At 49.2% G+C, this 25153-nt stretch overlaps 1 protein-coding gene across 2 annotated transcripts in view; it reads right to left on the reverse strand.

Moving 5' to 3' along the window:
• Positions 1–3057: 3057 nt before the first annotated feature.
• Positions 3058–25153, reverse strand: part of Ralb (RAS like proto-oncogene B) — a 41749-nt gene continuing 19653 nt past the window's right edge. For both annotated transcript variants that reach the window (XM_051147257.1, XM_051147258.1), the window contains exons 2-5: positions 19110–19272; positions 12244–12452; positions 8971–9148; positions 3058–3196 (exon numbers count right to left, since the gene is read on the reverse strand). In XM_051147257.1, coding sequence (XP_051003214.1) covers positions 3077–3196; positions 8971–9148; positions 12244–12452; positions 19110–19223 — 621 coding nt within the window. In that variant the 5' untranslated portion in view covers positions 19224–19272 and the 3' untranslated portion in view covers positions 3058–3076. The remainder of the gene's footprint in view (positions 3197–8970; positions 9149–12243; positions 12453–19109; positions 19273–25153) is intronic.

Consider the following 25153-nt stretch of genomic DNA (forward strand, 5'->3'; position numbering starts at 1 on the left):
ATGCATACAGAGTTTCCAATCCGGTGCTCACACAAGTGGCCGCAATGGGTCACAAAACAAACCCAAAGTCATGAATCTGAGCAGCGGACAGGAAGGGGGGTGAGGTCTTGGGTCGAATGGGGTGACAGCCATGAGGGTCGTGGGAGAGTGAGAAGAATGCATTATGCGCATGTAGAGAGCAGCCAAGGGACAAGGTTACTGTAACCGTGAAAAGGCCTGAAGGGAGAGGAGAGTGGGAGAGGGCAGCTAGCTGGCACGCTACTGGTACACTGCTGAAATCTGTAAGACAAGTGGCGATGAGGGAGAAGGAACTGTGGCGCAGGGCTGAAGGCGGAGCCTCATAGGGCCTGTTTAAGGTAATGGGCCAAGCACCAGAGGCAGCAGTGACTGTTCTCCTTACAGAAAGTATCTGCAGAGCTACTTGGGCCCATCTGTAACACGTCATAAGGTCCAACGCCCGCTTCTGGCCACCGCACTCACTTGCATATATCCCCCCCCCCGACATACACATAAATAAATTTAAAAATACTCATAATGTGTGTGTGTGCGCGTAACTGTAACAGAGGCAACGTTAGGAATCTCTTCTTCTACAATGGGCTCTAGGGACAGAGCTCAGGTCATCAGGCGTGTGTGGCAAGTGTAAATTACACGCGCTAAGCGCCTATGGAGGTTTATTAGCCTACAGCTCCTGCAGTGACACAGGAACTGCGTATTTCAATTATTGTCATTTCATTAATATTTACTTTTATTTATTTATTTAATTAATTTATTGAGTTGTGGAGACTGAACTCAGGTTGTCAGTTTTTGGTGGCAAGCTCCTTTACCCAATGAGCCCACCTTGCCAGCCTGCATTAAATTTCTTTTTGGCCAAGGAGATGGTTCAGTGTGTAAAAACGTTTGCCAAACAAGTCTGATGACCCAAGTTGGATCCCTGGAACCCGTGCAACGGTGGGAGGAGAGAACCAGCCCCGCCCCCCGAGGTGTCTGTCCTTTGACCTCCTTGTGTACACACGTGGCACTCGTGCCCACACATACCATGTACACAGACACACACACAAATGAAATAAATCTGCATACAAAAATCCATCTAGCTTAATAAGCACATTTCTGTCAGTGAAACCGAGATGGATTCATTTCATAGGCAGCATAATTATCTTTGATGTTTTACACGTGTGTACACGTAGCGCAGGTATGTGGTGTGTGTGTGTGTGTGTGTGTGTGCGTGCGTGCAATGAGGTGCCCTGTGCCATCCCACTCCATCTCCTTCTGCTGAGACGGTCTCCATTAAGCCTGGTGATTGTTTGGCGACCACTGAGCCCCAGCAATCCTCCAGTCTCCACCCCCATGGCTCTGTGGCTACAGACATGCACACGGCCATGCCTGGGTTTTTTTTATATCTGTGTGGGGATTCGAACTCGGGTCCTCAGGCTTCTGTAGCACATACCCTTACCCACTGAGCCATCTCTCCAGCCTCACATGCACATTTTTATGTCAGCGAAATCTTTAATCGATAGAGCTTTCCGTTAGCACTCGGGTGTAATTATCTTCAAGGTTTTATATTTTAAGGAGGATGGAGCTGTCTCCCAAAGGAGAGATGAAGTTACAATTATTGCTTGTATTTATAGTTGTGTTTCCCAACCCATGGGATTCCGTGAAGTAAGGCTTGTTTGATCCTGCAGCACATCTGCTAAGAATGACAAGTAACTGCTACTTCCTCCCCCCCCCCCCACCCCAGCACTCCGCTTGGGCGGCAGGCAGGCAAAAAGGGCGAAATCCTGAAAAGTGTATTGTTTGTTTATTTGAAAAAGCCCATGATTCTTTGGAAATGACACAATCCTTTAAGCTCCAGGAAAACCATCCATTTGAAGGCCCCTGTGCTCTCCCCACCAGATTCACATTCGGCACCTGAACATGAAATGTTCACTTCTGAAGAAAAAAAAACGGGAGGTGTGTGTGTGCTTAGCGGCAGCCTGCTGTCCCAGTGTCCCCTTCAAGAGAGCCGGTGCGAGCCTCCCCACCATCCACTTTTACGTTGGGGACTCACCAGGAGTTGGGAGAGGTAGCAGACCAGCCAGTGCTGGCACTGGCTTCATGTTCTGGCACATAATCTGAACTGGTCACATTTTTCAGAAGGAAGAAAAAGACTAGGCTTGCGGGACCTCTGCTGGTGGGGTGGAGAGGAAACTGGTGGTGTGGCTGGTGTGGGACGGGACCAGAAGACTTGAAAGACCCAGTCAGAAAAAGCAAGCTCACTATGGGGTGCAGGCCTGCATCTCCCCCGCAACAAAGTTTCCTCACAGGGCGCTGAGGAGGGAAAGCCCACAGCCAGCACCTGGCTGGCATTTAAATATAAAAAGAACAACGCCCCGCTTTAGCTTTTGCTACAAACACCCGGAAGCCTGGTTCAGTCTGTCTGACCTAAGTGAACTTCATCTTTCTAACTCTGCTTCCATGACACAGGAGTTTATCTTTAAAAAAAGAAAGAGAAAGAAAAGAGGAAAAAAAAGAAAAGAAATTAATTTGTTTTCTTTTTTCAGTATTATCAGAACTTAGATTTTTTTCCCCCTGTGTACTTGTCAACTGACAAGGGATCTTGCTGGAGACCCTCTTCTAAACCCTAAGAAAATAAGACAGTAATTGTTTTTTTCTTTTAAAGACAGAGTCTTGCTAGGTAGCCCAGGCTAGCCCAGGTACCCTCCCTGCCTAGTGCTCTAGATTGCTGGGACTACAGGCGTGCACCACCACGCCTGACTAAAACAAACAAAAGATGGCCATGATAAGATGCTGTGACTACACTTTCTTGTCATCACAACTCAGCTGTCTCTGACCCCCAGCGCTACGCCCCTAGAGCTGGTGGCAGCCGTGTTTCGGGAAGGGTAGGTGGGAGGGATAGACTCGAAGCTCCTGCCAGTTACAGATCCATTACACAAAGGAGTCTTCCTTCTGCCGGCCACCGATGCACAGACATCTGTCCCATTTAAAGAAGTGATAGTGAACGCGGCTGTGGAGAGCGGGCAGCCAGCCCATAGGCAGCCTCGTGGGCTGCTGCGTGGCCCACTCTGCGCCTGCGCCCCGCTCACAGCAAGCAGCATCGCTCTTTGAAACTCTTCTTGCTCTTGTTGCTTTTCCTGCCATTCTTGTCCTTATTTTCCGACATCTTTTTCGCTCGGATTTCTCTCATGAGATCAAAGAACACCTGGCGGTGGGGAGGAAGAGACAAAAGAGTAAGGCGGGAAGCCCAGGCACCATCAAGCCCGTTAGCTCCTGTGGCACAACGCCCAAATAAATCCATTCATTTATTCATTTTACACAGGTTCTCCTGTAGCCCAAACCAGCCTCCGATTGGCTGTGCCTCCCAGGCACCCAGAGGCTGGGATATGTGACACTGGTGATGGCCCCAAGCAAGAGTTCTGTCAACTGAGTCCGTCTCTGGCCCTCCCCTGGCCCCCCCCACTTTTATGAGCCTGTTCCATTAAAAACAAAGCATAAATAAATAACAAGGCATCTACAGCAGTGAGAATCAGCTTTAATGGAACAGCTTCTTCTCCCACTGCTGCAACCTGCTTACCTGCTCACACCCTACAGCCCCTCCCTTGAGACGTACTTTAGTTCCCAGCATGACTGTGGCTCCTCTGTTAACACCAGCTCTTAGTATACCAGAAACCATTTTGATTCCAAGTCCCCATTTTTATTATAAGGTGAAATTAAGTTCAGGTTCTTAAGCCCTATGTGCCTAAAACCAGGGAGGTTCAAGGCTTGCTGCTTAGAATAAAACAGCAGATGACAAATGCATGTTCAAGATAAGTGACCTGCTGTGTCCCCTGTTCCCAGCGAGCTGGAAAGCCCCCAAGAGCTCTCCTACCTTAACTCCTAGCCAATCAGCTTAAAATGCTCTGTCTAGCTACCTGGACATTGTGCTCGGAACAAAATCGATTCTTCCTGGGTTTAACTGGTCAATGTAATGCTGCCGTCCCCCTTGCTTCCGTCCTGGTCACCTGGCTATGGTTTTTCCTATAACAAGCCTGCCTTGGAAGCAGACCAACGTCACGGTCAGGCTCCCAAGGCCACTGTGTCCCTGGCCATAGTCAGTCTCGGGGTGTGGTGTTCTAAGAAGCCATCACTGAGATGGGTGCTTGAGAGGTTTGTGTGGCAACTCTTGTACTCTAACCAAAGATCTCGGCCATTCCACAGCTGTCAACACCAACAGGACGAGCCTGTCACCCTGCCAGGACTTTTCTTAATCACAGAATATGTGCTTTTGCAAGTATCGTTCTAGAATGGCCTGTGAGCCTATACGTCCCATTCCAGAAAAGCAAAGAGACAGGCTCAGCAGGTAGTGTCCCTTGCCACTAAGCCTGAATTCAGGATTTGATACCCACATGGTAAAAGGAGGGAACTGGCTCCCACAAGTTGTCCTCTGACCTACACACACATGTGGCAGTATATACATGAGCACACACACACACACACGCACTCGCGCGCGTGCGGGGGAAAAAAAGGGTGAGTCCCTGCTTTGTCCCATGCCACCATACCTCATTTCACTAGAAGGGCTAGACTGCCATTATAAGTGACAGCCAATCCTACTTTAAAAGCCACCAACAGCACATCTGGAAAAGCAAGCGGTGGGAATGGGGAAGGCAGGTTCCTGAGCTGGAGAGCTAGGGAGAAGAGGGAACGAGAGGTCTTGCCACAGCATTCCTTCTCACTCACCCCGTGCCCCATACGCCCACCCCCCCATCCCACCCCTTCACCCCTACCCCACTGCCGAGAAGGAACGTTATCAGGAAAGATGAGCCGCTGGGTACTATCTGGACAGGCGTTATCGTCTGTCGGGGAGGTTTGGGTTTTGCCCTGTGCTGCGAACAATTCCCGAAGGACTGATTACACCCTAGCAGACAAACTATGCGAAGACGCGCCGGAGATTCCCCACAGAGGCTGGGAGCCTGACAAGGAGCACAGGCTTTCTTATCTGCACTGCTCTGAGCTGGTTCTCAGAGACAAACCAAGGGGAAAAGCCAGGGCAAGGGCATCGGTGGCATCCTCAGCACTGTAAAAACTAGGCATGGCGGTGCATACCTGTAATCCTAACAGTCAGGAGGCAGAGGCAGGAGGATCAGAAGTTCCTATTGAGCTAGAGGCTGGCCTAGGGTAAGGAATTAAAAACCAAGTTATGTGTAATGCCACAGGTCTGGGAAGGTTCAAAGTTCAAGGTCATCTTGACTATACAGGAAATTTGAGGCTAGCCTGGGATACATGAATACTGCCTCAGAAAAGAAACAAAACAGTGTTGCTTGTCTGCTACGGCACTCCACATGAGCTTACCATGAGCCCCAGGCACAGGGAAGGGAACCCCAAGTATCTCAGGCTCACCCCTACAGCCCTTTTGTTAACACAGTCATAGGTACAAAGCAACAGGCTTCCGGTTCATCCTGTGATGAAAGGCAGGACGAAGAGACTTGTGAGAGCATCTGCCTGAAAATGCTGCCTACACCGTTCCTGGGGTGAGATTCTCCACAGCCTTTCTGGAGCAAAGTCTTCCCTGGAGAAAACTTACTACTGGTTACGAGTTCCTGCTGGGTCTTGCCTGCAGGCTGAAGCTTGTCCAGGGAGAAAGGAATGAGATGATGGTGTGCAGCACCCCTACCTCATGAGATCCCAGAGAGCTGACTCCCACCCACCCCTCAACAGCAGTGTCAGCATCTGCATGCTGAGAAAAGAGCGTCTTCCTGTTGTGTTCGTGTTGCTGTTGTTTAGACAAGGTCTCCTGGTGTAGACCAGGCTGGCCTCGAACTCACAGAGACCTGCTTGCCTCTGTCTTCTGAGTACTGGGATCAAAGGCCTACGCTACCATGACCAAACAGCCATCTTGGTTTTAAAAAGGTAAAGCCTCAGGCCAGGCATGGGAGGCAGAGGCCAACCAGGACTACAGTGGGAGACCTTGTCTCAAAAAGAGGATGAAGGCATCTCCTGGATGGCCCCTGCGTTTCCCTCGGCTGGGAAGCTGACAGGAAGAAAAGAGCATCACAAGGATCAATGTGAGCGTTCAGCTGACACTGTAGAGGAAAGGCAGATGCTGGGACGTGGCCGCTGGTCGATTTCTCATCTAGGACACACGGACCCCTGGGTACCGTCCCGACTCCCCATCAGTCAGCGGTGACACTCCACACCTGTCACTCTAGCATGCTGGAGGTCAGTCTGGACTACACAAGACCCTGTCTCAAAACAGATAAAGGAAAGACAGACAGACAGACAGTGGGTAGGGTACGTTGCTGCCAAGCCTAGCAACTTGAATTCCATTCCCTGGGACCCACATGATAAAAGGAGAGCACCCATAGGTCATCCTCTGACCTTCAGATGGGTGCTGTGGCATGTGTGTGCACAGGTGTGTGCGCGGGCACACACACATGCACACACTCATGCACACACTCATACACACACCATATATAAAGAAATAGACTGAAGCACCAACAAGGGCCATGTGAAGACTGGACCTAGGCCCCCTACACATAGGAACCCAATGGATAGCTTGGTCTCCATGTGGATCCCCTAGTTAGGAGAGCTGGGGCTGTCTCTGACAAGGGCTTTCTTTCTTTCTTTTTTTTTTTTTTTAATATTTTTATTTAATTTTAATTTATGTGTGTTGGTGTGAGGGTGCCAGATCTTGGAGTTACAGACAGTTGTGAGCTGCCATGTGGGTGCTAGGAATTGAACCCGGGTCCTTTCAAAGAGCAGGCAGTGCTCTTAACCACTGAGCCATCTCTGCAGCCCCAGGGCTTTCTTTTTTGTTTTGTTTTTGTTTTTTTGAGACAGGGTTTCTCTGTGTAGCCCTGGCTGTCCTGGACTCACTTTGTAGACCAGGTTGGCCTCGAACTCACAGAGATCCGCCTGCCTCTGCCTCCCAAGTGCTGGGATTAAAGGCGTGCACCACCACACCTAGTGACAAGGGCTTTCTTGCATGCTTTTCAATCACCTTCCCCTGATGGGGCTGCCTTGCCAGGCCACCCTGGTGGAAGATGCACTCAGTCCTAATGAGACTTGATGTGCTGGGGTGGGTGGGGCATCCCTTTTCTGAGGGATAGAGATGGGGGATGGGGAAAGAGGGAGAGTGGGACTGGGAAGAGAGGGGGCTAGAATTGGGATGCAAAGTGAGTAAATAAATAAATAAATAAATAAATTTAAGTAAAAATAAAGAAATAAGCTAATTAAAATAACCCAAAACCGACTGATGGAGCACAATTTACACTGTACCCCAGGTTACACAGAGGAGTGTTGTAGGCACTGACTCCTGATTGAAGCCAAGGCCTCCTCATGTCCCACTGAGAGCACTAAGCCCCCCTCCAGAACCTGCCCATCAAACAGCTCTCCCCGGTGGGGTACAGTGCAAGGGGGAGTGACACAGGACAGTGTTAGCCTGGGCTACACTTTGAACTGAGACAGAGAAGAGGCTCTGTGACTAAGCATAACAGTGCAGGCCCCGCCCACTTGCCTGCTGTGACTCAGCACTGATTTCACAAGCCCAGGACATGAAGGAAGAGCCCACACTGTAGCATGTGAAAACAGAGAAGTCCAGCTGTGAAGTCCTTATTTCAACTGTGTGGTAACACCCTGAACTCACTCTGAGGAAAACCAAAAAAACAGAGCAGCTGTGTGTTTGTGTGAAGCCCTGGGTTCCATCCCCATAACTGCAAAACCTCGTGTGGTGGTGCACGCCTGGCATGCCAGCACGGGAGGGTGGCAGGGGAGAGGCTGGTGGTGCACGCCTGGCGTGCCAGCACCGGAGGGTGGCAGGGGAGAGGCTGGAAGACCACAGGTCAGTGTCCTCTGCAGCTATATGTGGAGCTCTAGGCTAGCCTGTGTGAGATTTTACCAAAAAGACAAAAAGAAAGCAAGGAGAGGGAGAGACAGACAGACAGAAAAATGACAAGCCAATTGTGGTGGCTCGAACCCACGATGCCAGCATTTGGGAGATGGAAGATCAGAAGTTCACGGGCATCTGGCTATAACCAAGCTTAAAAGCAGATTGCGGGTATGTCCACACCAAAAAGAAAAAAGAGGAGGAGGAGGAGAAAGAGAAGGAAAAGGAGGAAGAGGAGGAGGAAAAGAGAGAAAAGGAGGAGAAAGAGGAAGGGAAGTAGCATTGGCGGCAGCTGGAGAGGTGGCTTGGTGGTTAGGAGAGAGGGCCATTCTTGTAGAGGACCTGAATGCAGTTCCCAGTACCCACAACCACCGCAACTTCAATTCCAGGGGATTCGACGGCCTCTTCTGGCCTCTGTGAACACCTACACTCACATGTGCATACTCCTACACAGACACACACGCACACACACAGACACACACACACAGACACACACACGCACAGACACACACACACACGCACACACACAGACACACACACACAGACACACACACGCACAGACACAGACACACAGACACAGACACACACACACACACACACACACACAGACATGCACAGACACAGACACACATACACAGACACTCACAGACACACACACACAGACACGCACAGACACACACACAGACACACACACGCACAGACACACACACACACACGCACAGACACAGACACGCACAGACACACACACACACACGCACAGACACACACACACAGACACGCACACATACACAGACACACACACACGCACAGACACACACACACAGACACGCACACACATACACAGACACACAGACACGCACAGACACAGACACACAGACACACACACAGACACACACACGCACAGACACACACACACGCACAGACACACACACACACAGACACGCACAGACACACACGCACCACACAGACACACAGACACAGACACGCACAGACACACACACACACACACACACAGACACAGACACGCACAGACACACACACACACACACAGCTAAAATAACATTAAGACCCAAGCAAGTGAGCTGCTGTGTCTTGAGCCCCGGAACTCCCGGTACCTTGTCCACATTGGCACGGGTCTTTGCCGACGTCTCCACGTACTGCACACCCCACTCCTCCGCTTTGCCTCGGGCCTCGTCCACGGGCACCTGCCTCCGCTCCTCCAGGTCAGACTTGTTGCCCACGACCAACAGCGGGATTTTATCTTCCTCGGCCTTGACTCGGAGGATCTGTTCCCTAGGGATGAGGCACGGACAGCAGCGTGGGTAAGAAGGCTGAAGTCAGAGGGAGGCGCTGCTCAGGTGGCCAGCAGCTGTAGGAGCTCGCCTCCAGGCGGCCTGATGACATGAGGTTGATTACAAGGTGAGTGCCGAAAAATAACTCCAGCCAACACGTCCTCCAACCTTCACGCGAGCGCTAGGGTACGTGTGCCAGTGCACACACACAAACAAATAAAGTCGCTTTGGTTTGCTTTATTTTATTTTCAGATGGTAGTGTGACTTGGTATTTACGTGCACCTAAAAAGCTTGGCTAACGAACAGCAGACACTGTCCCATTAGGGGGACATTTCAAACCGGGTCTCTACTGGCAGGGGCTTTTGCAGGCTGGCCCTCAGCCTTCCGCACTGGGATCAGCTGGTCTCTGTGCAGCTGCAGGTTTCTCTGCCCCACACTCCTACAAGAGACAGCCACACAGGAAGCCAGGAGTTCGCATCTCAACAGGGTCCCCAGGTATTGGGGTTGGGGGTGGGGGGCGGAGAACAAGTGGAGAGTGAGAGTTGGGGAAAGAAGGAAGGGAAGGACCCATCTGCGCATCTCAGTGGTTAAAACAAACTGAAGGGCCTGGGGATGTGGCCCAGTTGGCAGTGTGCGTGGCTTGCACGCGCAGAGCTCCAGGTTCCATCTACAGACGGGCTTAGCGGCACACGCCTTCAAGGCCAGCACTCAGTGGAGACAGAAGGACAAAAAGTTCACGGTCATTATGACTACAGGTTTAAGGCGAACCTGGGCTACATGAGACAGTGATTAAAAAAAAAAACTCCATCAAACTCAAAGTGATAGCTCAAAAAAACGCTTAATTTCAACATAGGGACAAGAGAGAAAATAAGGTAGCGTGTTCACATTTTCTGTCTGATCCTCAGGACTGCATCAAAATTGGATTATGAAGAGGAAACAGATGTGATCACAGGAGTGCTACCCACACAGAAACTCCCTGGTACGCTCAAAAGAGCTACAAATGGAAGCTGGGTGGTGATAGCGCACGCCTTTAATCCCTGCACTAGAGAGGCAGACACAGGCAGATCGATCTTTGTGAGTTCGAGGCCAGCCTGGTCTACAGAGTGAGTTCCAGGACAGCCAGATTTATACTATCTCAAAAAAGAAAAAACAAAACACAAACAAATGAACAAAAACACTACAGATGGAGGTAACTGCTCACCCTGAGTCCTGCTCTGTCCATTAGTCTTTCACACACACACACACACACACACACACACACACACACACACACACACACACACACACCTTCAGTACTTTGGAGAACGGAGACCCCAAGCACAAATAGAGGTTCTACTGGATTGGCTGAGTTCAACCCTGGCACCTCTGCAGCTCACTGAGGCTGCCTTCCGCGTCCTGGGAAGTGTCAGCTGCCTCCCTTTACCTTTGGTGGGTCATCTGACTTCATGACAAGAATGAACCAGTTGAAGCCCAGAGGCTGGGAGCTATCGCGATGATGGCTCAGCAAGGAAGCGAGCCTGGCACCAAGCCTGACTGACTACAGGCACCTACCGACTTCCACCAAGTCCTTCCAACCCCCACACATTATCTGCAGCACAAATACACATACACACAGGCATGTACACATACCGCCCCACACAAACACAGTAATAAAGACATTCTTAAAGGATGGAGAATAGGAGCTGGGAAGATGGCTGAGTTAAGAGTTTGTTTCAATGGAGCCTGGAGAGATGGCTCAGAGGTTAAGAGCACTGACTGCTCTTCCAGGGGTTCTGAGTTCAATCCCCAGCAACCACATGGTGGCTCACAACCATCTATAATGGGATCTGATGCCCTCTTCTGGTCTGCAGGCAGAGCACTGTATATATAACAAATAAAAATCTTAAAAAAAAAAAAGTTGTTCCCAGCCAGGCGTAGAGGCACATACCTATAATCCCAGCACTCAGGAAGGCAGAAGCAAGCGGATCTCTGTGAGTTCGAGGCCAGCCTGGCCTACAAAGTGAGTCCAGGAAAACCAAGCCTACACAGAGAAACTCGGTCTCAGAAAACCAAACCAACCAACCAAACAAACAAAAAAAACTTGTTCGCAAGAATCGCATAATAAAAAGTCAGGCAGGATAGCTGGTAGTATGCTCTGTGTTCTCAGCACTAGCAAGGTGGAGACAGGAAGTTACTCATCAGCCAAGCCTGGTACTTGAAACACTGTCTCAAAAAATAAAGTGGACAGTGAAGACAGTTAAGGTTGACCTATGGCACACACACACACACACACACACACACACACACACACACACACACAGAGTTGTTGGAGAGATGGCTCAGTGGTCAAGAACTCTGGCTGCTCTTCCTGAAGACCGGGGTTCAATTCCCTGCACCTACATGGTAGCTCACAACCTTCTGTACCCCTCTAGTCCCAGGGGAGCCGATGCCCACCTCTGGCTTCCACAGACACCAGGCATGCATGTGGTATACAGATACATATGCAGACGAAACATCCATACATATACAATAAATTAAAATGAAAGTAAAAAGCGGAGCCGGGCGTGGTGGCGCACGCCTTTAATCCCAGCACTCGGGAGGCAGAGGCAGGCGGATCGCTGTGAGTTCGAGGCCAGCCTGGTCTACAAAGTGACTCCAGGACAGCCAAGGCTACACAGAGAAACTTTGTCTCAAAAAATCAAAAAAGAAAAAGAAAATGGAATGTTTGTATGGTAAAGAGCCAGTTACTGTTTCTTTATAATAGAATTAATTTGGGAGAGAGACAGTTCAGCAATTAAAAGCACTAGCTGCTCTCGCAGAGGCCTTGCTTTCCACTGGCACGCTCACAGCCCTCTGGCCTTTGTAGGTACTGCGTACACATGGCACACAGGCATACACGTACAGGCAAAACAAACACCAGTACATGTAAATAAAAATAAAAATAAATCTCCTTACAAAGGGATGCCCAGAAATCCTAAAACATTGGTGCACAAAGAGATGGCAGCAACGTTGGATCTAAGTGTCCCCGGATTCAGGACACCCTGGGGCAGAGCTCTTCCTCCCCATCGCCGCTCTACTGAACCCCACATCCCCAGCTCTCCCCGGCAGCGAGCACACCTGAACTCTGCGGTGGCCGTGAACGACTCATGTTCTGTGATGGAGAACACAAGCAGGAAGCCCTCTCCGCTCCGGAAGTAGTTGTCGCGGATGGCCGCGTAGTCCTCCTGGCCCGCCGTGTCCAGGATATCTGTCTGGACCTCTTCTCCGTCGAGGACCACCTTCTTTCTGTAACTGTCGGCTTTGGTGGGCTCATAGTCTTCTACAAACTGGGAAGAACAGTCAGGATTAAGGGGTACACTTGGCCCCCTGATCCTACATCTGAATGTGTTACGACAGCTTTGCATGCGCTGAGAGCCTCAAGTTATTAATCCTGAAGAATACAATCTTCCCTTCTTCCCTCCCTCCCTCCCTCCCTTTCTTTCTGAGACAGGGTCACACTATGTAGCTCAGGCTGGTCTTCAACTCCTGAGCCTCTGGTCTCTGCCTTCTAAATGCTGGAATTACAGGCATGTCCCACCATGCTTGGGAACCCTTACTTTCTTCTGTTCTGTTTTTCTTTCTTTCTTTCTTTCTTTTTTTTTTTTTGGTTTGGTTTGATTTTTTTTGAGACAAGGTTTCTCGGTGTAGCCCTGGCTGTCCTGGACTCACTGTGTAGACCAGGCTGGCCTCGAACTCAAATCGATCCGCCTGCCTCTGCCTCCTGACTGCTGGGATTAAAGGTGTGCGCCACCACACCCAGCCCCCTTACTTTCTTGATAGCTCTGAATTCCACTTTTTTTTTTTGTCTGGAGGCAAGGTTTCTCTGTGTAGCCTTGGATATCCTAGAACTCATTCTGTAAACCAGGCTGGCCTCGAACTCACAGAGATTCCCCTGCCTCTGCCTCCCAGAGTGCTGGTATGAAAAGTGTGAGCCACCAAGCCCAGCTTACTGTTTGTTTTTTAAAGGCTTTTGACAATAGGACAGAGAGCTCCATTTTAAAGATAAGAAAGCCAAGCACACTGAACAGAACTCTTAGTGACATCATTGTCAAGACAATACAAAATTATATGACAACAGTGGGAAAGCCTGTGTTTGTAATGCCCAGCAAGCATGAGGACCTGAGTTCGAGCCCCACATCCCACATTTAAAGACAAACAAACCAAAAGACAAACGAACCCAGAGGCTGGATAGACGGCTCAGCAGTTAAGAGTACACACTGCTCTCCTAGAGGACCCAAGTTCAGCCCCAAGTAGCCGGGGTGGCTCCTGCCTGCCTGTAACTCCAGCTCCAGGGAGTCCAATGCACCCAGCATGCATGAGAGCGCATGCACTTACATGCATGTACCCACACAGTTACACATGGGTACATGTAATTAAAAATAATAAAAATAAATCTTTTAAAAAAAAAAAAGCCAGACATGGTAGTAAGTGCATGCTCATAACCTCAGTGCTGGGACGTAAAGACAGGTGACACTGGGGCTCCCTGGCCAGCCCAGCCTATTCAGTAACAATAAGAGACTTGATCTCGGCCGGGCGTGGTGGCACACGCCTTTAATCCCAGCATTTGGGAGGCAGAGGCAGGCGGATCGCTGTGAGTTCGAGGCCAGCCTGGTCTACAAAGTGAGTCCAGGATGGCCAAGGCTACACAGAGAAACCCTGTCTCGAAAAACCCAAAAAAAAAAAAGAGACTTGGTCTCAAGGTGGACCATGACTGGGGTGTTCTCCGACTCCCACAGGCACACAAGCACATGCATGCACACACATGTGCACACCCCACACACGTGCATCTGCATACATGGAACATGCTCACATACATGTAAATGGATAAACAAGTCCAGTCAAGCACTGAAAGGGGACACACTGAGAACCTTATTACCTTGAAGTAGAGATGGCCTTTTAACTATGACTCAAAGTCCAGAAGCCATGTAAAAAAATTTTTTTTGATAAATTAGATTTCCCAAGAGTGAAAACAACAGAGGCACAACACAGCACAGCACAGAGGCAAGAGCTAAACAGAGCAAGATCTGGACCCACGGTGCACAGAGCTCTCCTCTTTAACACACACCAGTGGAGAGGCATCAGCATCCAACAGGAACCCCAAAACCAAAGTGTGCAGAGGGGAAAAAAGAGGGAGAGAAGGGGAGAGGGAGAGAGAGAGAGAGAGAGAGAGAGAGAGAGAGAGAGAGAGAGAGAGAGAGAGAGAGAGAGAGAGAGAGAATGCTGCCCTGAGACACAGGCTTTGGGGAAGACTGTGGGATAAGGGACAGGACCAGTCCACAGAGAGATCTGTCCATATCTGATAAAATGAGAAGCACTTTATCCTCTGACCCCCCCTCCACACACACCACCCACATTCTAGGAATCTAAGCTCCAGAAATGCTAGGGCCCAAATCAGGGAGGTCACTGTGGCACCAAATGACGTCACAAAAGATGAAGGCCCACTCAAATGCTGAGCAAATCGCTGGCTACTCAACAGAATACTACACTGCTGCAAAAAACAGGAAGACAGGAACTATATACAGGTATGTAGAAAATTCCAGAACACAGTGTGTCTTCTGAAAAGGGTCACCAGGCAGGGTAGAGATTAGTCATTGTATATAAGGAAGTATTCTCCCAAAAGACAATTCAAATTCAAAAGCTACCAAAAACGAAGAAAGAAAGAAAATTAGCCTTCTCAAATGTTTATTTTGTAATACACACAGGAAAAAAAAACAAAACAAAACAAAACAAAAAACTAATTCATGAGCCTTTAGCAACAGATTTTGTTAAGATGCATTGCCCTGAAAATTTTTTAAAAATTGGGGCTGGAGAGATGGCTCAGAGGTTAGGAGCACTGGCTGTTCTTCCAAAGGTCCTGAGTTCAATTCCCAGCAACCACATGGTGGCTCACAACCATTTGTAATGAGATCTGGTGTCCTCTGAATACTGTATAAATAATGAATAAATAAATATTTTTTTAAAAATTTTAAAATTACATTTAGTGTATGTTTATGTGTATATGTGTGTGTGCATGTGTGTGTGTGTGTGAGAGAGAGAGAGAGAGAGAGAGAGAGAGAGAGAGAGAGAGAGAGAGAGAGAGAGAGAGAGAGAGAGAGAGCCCACACTATCGCACAGTACAGTACTTAAGTGGAGGTCAGATGACAGCTCTTTCTTTTGCTTGGCATTGTGCAAGTGCTAAGCTGGCTGGCCCAAGAGCTTCTGGGGACTCTCCTGCCTGCCCTCTGATCTCTCCACGGAAGTCCTGGGGTTACAGATGCTACTACATCCAGCTTCTACACAGGCTCTAGGGGTTCCCGCTCAGGTCCCCACACTTGCAGGCTGACTGCCTTACCCACAGAGCGGACTCAGGCAGGCCTAGCACTCCAGAGGTGAGGCAGAAGGACCACAAGCTTTGGGGCTAGCCTGAGCAATCTAACGAGATACCCTGCCCCCATGCTGCAAGCACCCTAACCAATAGCCAAACCCAGTGGGTCACACAAAGTAGACCAGAAAATAGATGGGCCTTTTAGGACTAAGAAGTGAGAGCTGGAAGTGGGGGAAGAGAGAGTAAGCGGGAAAGAATACAATCCCAGCTGATGACACACATGCGCGACACTGCCAAGGAAAACATTTGGTTTTGTTTTTGGTTTTCAAAACAGGGTTTCTCTGTGTAGCTCTGACTGGCCTGGCAATCACTCTGTAGACCAAGCTGGCCTTAAACTCAGAGATTCCCCTGCCCCTGCCTCTAGAATTAAAGGCATGTACCACCGCCGCTGCCACCATCACCATCTGGTGAAATATTTTTTAAAAAACAAAAAATGAGGTATGGAAGGTGGGCATGGTGGCACATACCTTCAATGGCAGCGTTTGTGGAGCAAAGATAAGTGGATCTTAAGGTTGAGGCCAGCCTGGTCTACATAACAAGTTCCAGTCCAGCTAAGGCTACATAGAGAGCATCTCAAGAAATGCAAGAGAGGGCTGGAGAAATGGCTCAGCGATTAAGAGTACTTCCTGCTCTGACAGACCTTCCAGGAGATCTGATGCCCTCATCTGGCCTCCATGGCTACCAGGCACACAGGCAAAATATTCAAACATATAAAATAAAAATAATTTAAAAAAATAAATAAGTTAATTTAAGCTATTATTTTATTGTGTGTGTGAGAGAACAGTGTGTGTGTGTGTGTGTGCGCGCGCGTGAGCGTGTACAGGCACGTGGGTGCTAGTGACTGTAAAGGACGGAAGACAGTTTCAGAGTCCCTCCAACTGTAGTTATATGTAGCTGTTGTGCTATCACGGGGGTGCTGGGAATTGAACCCAGGTCCTCTGGAAGAGTAGCCTGTAGTCTCAATTGAACCCAAAGGACTTGAGTTCAATTCCCTGCACCCACATGGCAGCTCAACTTTCTATCCACAACTCCAGTTCCAGGGGATCTGACGCCCTCTCCTGGCCTCTGTGGGTACTACACACATCTGGTACATAGACATCCATGCAAACACCAATAGACATAAAATAAATTAATTAAGAAAATTGAAATTGGTGCTGGAGAGAGGGCTCAGAGGGTAAGGGCACTGCCTGCTCTTCCAGATGTCCTGAGTTCAATTCCCAGCACCCACATGGTGGCTCACAACCATCTATAATGAGATCTGGTGCCCTCTTCTGGCATGCAGGTGAACATGCAGACAGAGCACTGTACACATAATTAATAAATAAATAAATAAATAAATAAATAAATAAATAAATAAATCTTGAAAAAAAAAAAAAAGAAATTTGAAATTTTAAAACTTTGACAACTCAAAGAGCAGTATTAGAAAAGTGAAAAGGGCACCCCAGAATATGGCGCAGTATTTGTTTGGACACCTGGTCCCCAGCTGGTGGCACTGTTTGGGAAGGGGCCTTTCTGGAAGAAGTAGGTCACTTGAGGTGGGCCTTGGGGTTTTATAGCCTGCCCCACTTTCTGTTCACTCGCTGCTTCCTGAGTGTGGACGCACCATGACCAGCCATCCACCTACCTGCTCCCACAGCCATGCCTTCACCAACATAACAGATGGTTGCTTTTGTCATCACAGCAACAGCAAAGCACCCACAACAACAATTCACTCTGTTATATCCTGGTTTTTTGACACAGGGCTTTGCTACACAGCCCAGGCTTGCCTCCGCCTCTTGGGTGCTGGAGTTACAGGTATACACAACCACGCCTGCTTGAACCGTACGTGATAAAAGTGACTTTTGGGACAGTGAGGTAGCTTAGCGGGTGACTGTCTCCAGGCCTGAAAACTTGAGTTTGAATCCAGGACCCATGGGCTAGAAAGAGAAAAGTGACCCATCCCTATTATCCTCTGACCTCCAGTGTGCTGTAACATGCACACACACAGGGAGACAAGTAACATTAAAAACACACACACACACACACACACACACACACACACACACATAAAATATCCTGACAAGGCTTTCCTGAACATCCCTTCTCTGGAGCCACAATGGCAGCAGCTCTTACACTTGAAGAGGATTCTTCATCTCGGATTTGGCACAATGTCTGGATTGCCAGAGCTACAGGAACACACACACACACACACACACACACACACACACACACACAACACACACACCCATGTTCTCCACAGCCCTGCCTCTGCAGCGATTTAGCGCCACCTAAACTCCAGGCCGAAAGCCGTTTGCCAGCGTAAGTGTTAAGAAGGGCTGGGGTTGCGGATGGCTTGTTTGGTAAAAGTGCTCGCTTGACAACCACAAGAACCCTTAGCTCAAGTCGGGGAACCCCAGACAGGAAGCTGGCTGTGGCCCGTGCGTGCTTGTGATCTCAATGCCGGGAGAAGGGCCAGTCAGCGTCTCAGCCTCCAGAGTTCTAGGACACGAGACCCTGACTCAAAAGTCAAGGTGGACAGTTCCTGAGCAATAACAAGTTAGGTTGGCCTCTAGGATTCCGTATTCATGTACACAAGCAAACACACACACTGGCAACACACACACACACCACAGAATTCATAAAAGAGAAAAGGTTCATTTTTGGCCCTTGGTTTCAGAGCTTTCATTGCACAGTTCTTAGCCTGCTCCCCGCCCCCCCCAAACCCCACCCTGGTGAGGCAGAGTATGGCAGTGAGAGCACACAGCTTCTGGGCAACCAGGAAGCGACTTGGATTCTAATCTCTTTGCTGAACTCAGGTTCCTAAGGTGATGTGTAGGCTGAAGGTCAGTCCTTTACTACTCCACCTCTTCAGAGACAAGACCCAAACTCTAGCACCTGGAGCTGGGGAGTAGGTGAGCTGGTAGCGTGCTCGCCTTTCACACACAAAGCCCCGAGCTCTGTCCCCAGAGCCTCATGAACCAGGCAAGGTAACATACACTCATCATCCCAGCAAGCGGAGGCATAGGAGGATCGGCCTACAACTGCAGGGCATCCAGCGCCCTCTTCTGGCTTCTACAGGCAACTGCAGTTTTGTACACCCACCCCCACCTACATACACATTTTCCCACTTATGCGTAATTTAAAATAATTTTTAAAATTAAGTTATAGAACTTATACAGAGGCCCCTCTTTTCCTTTGGTCCTACCTCAAACACACACACATAACATGGAAGTGCACTACACAGAGAAACTCCTTCCATTTCTACTACAGCTAAAATCATATCAGCAACCAGAATCTTCTGCTGAGACTCTCTCCCCTTGAAGCTATTCAAAAGCTCCATTAGGAGCTGGGCTTAGTGGCGCACACCATTAATCCCAGCACTCGGGAGGCAGAGTCAGCTGGATCTATGTGAGTTCGAGACCAGCCTGGTCTACAAAGCGAGTCCAGGGTAGCCATGGCTGCACAGAGAAACTCTGTGCGGGGAGGGGGGGGATTGGGAGATGGACTCCATTAGGAAAGGACTCAGGACACAGCTGGAGCAGGCACACATGACGCCACAGCGAGCACGGGCCCTTGGGTAGGGTGCTCTGGCGTCTCTTACCTCGTCATACATGAACTGAAGTGTCAGGGCTGACTTGCCGACCCCTCCGCTGCCAACCATGATGACCTTGTGAAGTGCCAGGGAGCCCTGGCTCTTGCCCTTGTTGGCAGCCATCCCGCTGGTCTGAGGTGGCGACACACGGACAGATGGCCCAGTTAGGGAGCTGCAGATGACAGGGACAAGTACTTAGAGATGGTATGTGTTTATTTATTCTATCCAGTTGAAATCAAGCGATATATGACATCCCTACTCTTTAAATATTTAAATATTTAAATATTTAAATTTTGTCTTAAATTGTGTGTGTGTGAAACTCTAACCAACCCCCAACCTGCACCCCTAGGAGAGCGGCAAGGATGACAATGCACCCTAGACCGCAGATGCCTCTGTCAGCGAGGCGCTTCGGAGCCTGGGTTCAAGCTCCGAAGCCCACGTGAAAAGAGCCAGGCCTGAAGCTCATGCCTTTAATCCCAGCACTGAGGAGGCAGAGGCCCTTGCAGACCCAGCACTGGAAAGGGGGCGACAAGAGGATATCTGGGGCTCAGTGGCTGACAGTCTAGGCACCTGTGTGAAGTTCCAGACCCACGAGGGACCTGCCTAAAAGTAGAAGGCACCTGAAAAATGGCAGTCAAGGCTGTCTGCTGACTTCCACATGCACACACCCATCCCCCCTACCCCCACCCCTGCCCATCTCCCGCCAGCCCCACCACATACACAGCAACCCCCACAGAGCTTCCAGAGGGTGAAATAAGCAAACTATTCTAGCTGCTATTCCTAACTACTTCCAAGTCAAACGGGAGCTAATGGGGGACAGTTTGGGGACCTCAATAATATCTCCAGGCCTTATTCTTACTTCTTGCTGTATGTATGTATGTATGTATGTATGTATGTATGTATGTATGTATGTATGTATTATGTATGTATGTATGTATGTTTGTTTTTGGAGACAGAGTTTCTCTGTGTAGCCTTGACTATCCTGGACTCTTTTGTAGACAAGGCTGGCTTCGAACTCACAGCGATCCTCTTGCCTCTGCCTCCCTGAGTGCTGGGAGTACAGGTGTACGCCACCACGCCCAGCTAAATAATAATTTCTTAAAAGAATTGATTAAAAGGGCCAGGTCTGGTGGCAGATTCCTTTCATCTCAGAACTCTCTTGAGTCTAAGGCCAGCCTTGCGCACAAAGTGAATTCCCGGCCATCCATGGCTACGTGGCTACTTGGGGAGAACCTGTCTCACAAAGTGAGGGGGGTGGTGATGGGAGAGGGGTGGGGACAGGAATGGGCTAGAGAGATGGCTCAGCAGTTAAAAGCACTGGGGACCCACATGGGGCCTCAGAACTCTCTGTAACCCCAGTCCCAGGGGATCTGATGCCCCACCCCCCCGGTCTCCACAGGTGCCAGGCACGCACGTGGTGCACAGATGTGCAAGGGGCAAAACCTCCATATGCATAAAACAAATGTTAAAACTCCGTTTGAATGAGTTGGTTAGAGGAACTAACATTCTAACAACAACCAAGAGGCTCATAGCTCTGAGAGGCCCTGACACCGGGGAGGTTTCTGTAAAGACTGCTGGCCAAAGCATCCCTCCAAAGCCAAGCAACTAACACACAAAGCACGCTCCAGCCTGAGACAGAGCCGCAAAAGCTCTCTGGGGAGCAGGCAAAGGCTCACCACTGGGGTCAGCACACACCCACCATCCCGGCCTCCAATACCAGGGAGAAAATGGGACCAGAAGTCGGCACACACCAAGAGGACTTCTCAGACTGGTGTTTAGACAAATAAGGACTTGATCAATGTTAACAGAGACAAAATGGCATTGTTGAAAGACCAGATGCGCGAAGCAAGAACAGCAGCCAATCCCAGCACTCAAGGAGATAGAGCAAAAGCAACCAAAGTTTCAGGCCATCTGTAGCCATATACAGCCTTCAAGCCTAGCCTGGGATATGTAAGACCCGGCCTCAAATTTAAGGAAAAAAAAAATTAAAGTCAGGTGGACTTGAAAAAAAGTCACTCAAAATGCCTAAAACACTGTGCGTGAGTATAGTGTGAGTGTATGTCTGTGCGTACAGTATTTATGTGGTGTGTGTGTACAGAGGGTGTGTGCACATGTGTGCATATACAGTGTGTCTATGTGTATTGTGTGTCTATGTGTATGTGTATATTGTGTGCATGGGTGTCTGTGTGTCTGTGTATGTATAGTCTGTATGTATACATATATGTATATGCATGTGTGTATGTACAAATGTGCATAAATGCAAGTATGTGTGTATACTATGTATTCATATGTTTATATGTTATAGTGTTTGTATAAGGGTATATGTGTCTGAGTGCATGTGCATGAATGTACACATACGTGTATGTGTGCAGGTACAGGGTATGGGTGTGTGCATATGTATGCATATATATTGTATGTGTGTAGTGTATATATGTGAGTGTTATAGTGCACGCATACTCTGTGTGTGTGTGTGTGTGTGTGTGTGTGTGTGTGTGTGTAGTACATATGTGGAAGTCAGAGGTTGACATTAGGCATTTTTGTCACTGTCCACTGTATTTTTAAATTATGCATATGTGTGCGCTGTGCATGTTGTATATACCTCAAATATGTGGGTGCCCTCAGAGGCCAGGAGAGAGCCCCTACAGCTGAAGTTACAGGCACTGCGAACACCCCACACGGGTACCTGTAACTGAAGAGGCCCTCTGGAAGGGCAGGGATGCTCTTAACTGCCATTGGCTCCTCAGTCTCTTTACAAATTGTTTTTAAGCCGGGCACAGTGGCACATGCCTGTAATCCCAGCACTCTGGGAGGCAGAGGCAGGCAGATTGCTGTGAGTTCGAGGCCAGCCTGGTCTACAAAGTGAGTCCAGGACAGCCGAGGCTATACGGAGAAACCATGCCTCAAAAAAACTAAACAAGAAAGTATGTTTAAATGTTTGAGACAGGGACTCATTCGGTAGCCCTGACTGGCCTGGGATCATTATGTAGCCCAGGCTGGCCTTTAACTCACAGAGGTCACATGTCTCTGCTTCTGTATCCTGAAGTGCCTGTTGCTGCAGGGCAGTTTATGGATCCTAAGGGCTAAGAATTCTTCATGGCAGGGAAGTTCAGCCGCAGGCAGCAGGCACAGATGGACAGAGCATCTTCAACCATAGGAGAAAGCAGAGAAAATAAAGGAGAAAGGCACCGGGCCTTTTAACTCTCAAGGCCCTCCTCCAGCGACACACTTCCTCTATCAAGGCCACATCTCCTAAGCCTCCCCAAGACACTAAGCTTTTTGTTTGTTTGTTTGTTTGGGGTTTTTTTGAGACAGGGTTTCAAAAGGCTGTTCTGGACTTGCCTTGTAGACTAGGCTGGCCTGGAACTCACAGTGATCTGCCTGTCTCTACCTCCCGGAGTGCTGGGATTAAAGGCCTGCCTCATGACACCTGACGCTAAGCTTTTAAATGCCTGAGCCCTTGGGGGCCAAGTGCTGGGATAAAGGATTGTGCCCCCCAAGCCTGACTGCTCAACTGAAGCTCACTGTTTCCACTACGCTGGCTGACCAGAAAGTTCAAGGGAGCCCCTTTCTCCATCACCAGAGCATTAGAGTCACAGATGTGTGCGCAGCCAGGCCTCGCTTTTTGCACACATGCTGCTGCTGTGAGCACCAGGCCTCACTTTTGACCTGGGCTCTGGGCATCTGAATTCTGATCATCATCCTTGCACAGAAATCCTATCTGAGGGTGCTAACTCCCCAGCTGTGTTCTTTGTGGGAGACTGTTTGGGGTTTTTGGAACAGTGTTTGGTTTTTATGTTTTTCTGTGACACCGTGTCACTCAGGCTGGTCTGGAACTCAGGATCTCCCCCACCCCACCCCGACCCTACCCCCCTCAGCTTTCTGAGCGCTGAGATTACAGGAAATGCACCATCACACCTGGCCTGGCGTTCACTGTTAATGGTGCATCCACACTTAACACATTCTTGTATTTAAAGCCTTTGAGGTCACAGGTCTAGTCTGGCGAGCTATTTTTCATACACTCTATCTGTTTTTGAAATCAGGCAGACTGAACATAATTCATTGTTTTCTCGGTGACTGGCGGCCCCTTTGGTGTTGGTGCCAGGCATGGCCGTGGGCTGCTCCAAGCCAGGGCCATAGATCTGCTCACGCCTTTGCACTTCTTCAGGCACCTGCCCACACCAGGCACCCACCCTACTCCCCCTGTGCTAATTATGTGCTTTTTAATGAGCGAGCTAAGCAATTTAACTAGATAATTAAGCACATCTGAGTGCGGCTAGAAATAGAAGGATAGGCGCCCCACAAGGCTGTGACTCAGGAACTTGAAAATTCCTTTGGCCTCCTTTACAGCCACCGTTTCCTGCAGAGCTGAGGCTGCTGAGAGAGGGCGGAAGTCACACAACCTAAGTGGCCACAACTTCTCAGTGCCAACCTTGATCTGCGAACTTGACGGAAATGAACCAACATTGGGCTGGGCTGGGGGCAGGGTCCTTTTGAACACCCGCAGATGCCAAGTTACACACTACTTAGATATATGTTCTTAGTACGCATGTGTGGTGTGTGCACGCAGGTGTTGCATGTACTTCTCAGTGTGGGAGTGTGCAGACACACGTGCACATGTACACGTGTGAAGGGGAGACTCTTTCCTCAGTCATTTGCCACCTTTTTAAAAAATTACAATAATTGACTCTGTGTGTGATATGTGTGTGCACGGGCATGTGTGAGCATGTGTGTACATCCAGGCTTTGTGAGTTCTGGAGGTCTGCGCTCAGGTCTGCGTCCTTGCGTAGCAGACACTTAACCAAAGGAGCAGTTTTCCCTAGCACTCCTGTTTTCTGTATGTTTCTTTGTCTTTATTTTAAATAAAGTCAATGTAGGAAATATTCACCAAGGATAATCACGGGGAAGAGCAAAACCTTTGCTCCAAATCCAAGCAACAGGGGGACTGGGGTGTGTCCCTGCCCTTACAGTGCCTGCCCAGCATTTAGAGTTTGCTCCCCTACACCTCCTGCCTTGTGTGGAGGCACACAGACATCACAAGTTCAAGCTTACCCCTGGCTGCAGAGGGAGCTTGAGGCCGGGATGGGATGTGTGAGATCTGGTCTGTCTTCCCTCCCTCCTTTTTAAATTGCATGGGAGCGTGTGCACGTGGGTGCTGGTGTCCACAGAAGCCAGGGCCATCAGATCTCCCTGGAGCTGCAGTTACAGGCAGCTGTGAGCACCCACTATGGGTGCTGGGAAGCCGTGCTGCTAGCCTCTCCATCATTTCTCCAGCCATGAGATCCAGTTTTTGTTGCTGTTGTCTCTGTGCGAATCAGAAGTAACCAAAGCTGAGGTTTCCAATCCACGCCACAGCTGCAGTGGACTTGCTAGGATTAGGGAAGGCCCTAAAACACACAGGTGACAGCCAAGTGTCCGACACTGAGTCACTCCTGACACACCCACCTCCTGGCCTGGCTCTGAAGATAAGGAACCGTTGCCTGTTTACCACATATGTCCATTTACTGGGGCTTGTTTTGCTTTTGCTTTTGCAGGTAAGCATTCTGGAAACATAGCCTTTGCCAAAACTACAACAACAAAACAAAACAAAAACACAATGTCTGGCTGTTCAAATGAGCCATAAAATAACTGGAGAATATGAGAGCAAGTTCTAAACAACACAGACAGACAGACACGAGACACACGTGGAGAGAGTGAGAGTGAGAGTGAGAGAGAGAGAGAGAGTGTGAGAGAGAGAGAGAGAGAAAGAAAGAGAGAGACAGACAGAGGCAGAGAGAGAACGCTATCAGGAATGCAACAACTCTCCTCCTCCTCCTCCTCCTCCTCCTCCTCCTTTGAGACAGGGTTTCTCTGTGCAGCCTTGGCTGTTCTGGAACTCACTCTGTAGACCAGGCTGGCTTCAAACTCAGAAATGCCCCTGCCTCTGCCTCCCGAGTGCTGGGATTAAAGGCATATGCCATCACTACTGGCTGTACCCTTCCTTTTTAATTTATGTTTTGGGGGCTGGGGTAATGTAGGCATGCTCTGTCTGCATATACATCCATACGCCAGATCCT

This window comes from Acomys russatus, chromosome 6 (assembly GCF_903995435.1).
Source record: "Acomys russatus chromosome 6, mAcoRus1.1, whole genome shotgun sequence".
Classification (NCBI taxonomy): domain Eukaryota; kingdom Metazoa; phylum Chordata; class Mammalia; order Rodentia; family Muridae; genus Acomys; species Acomys russatus.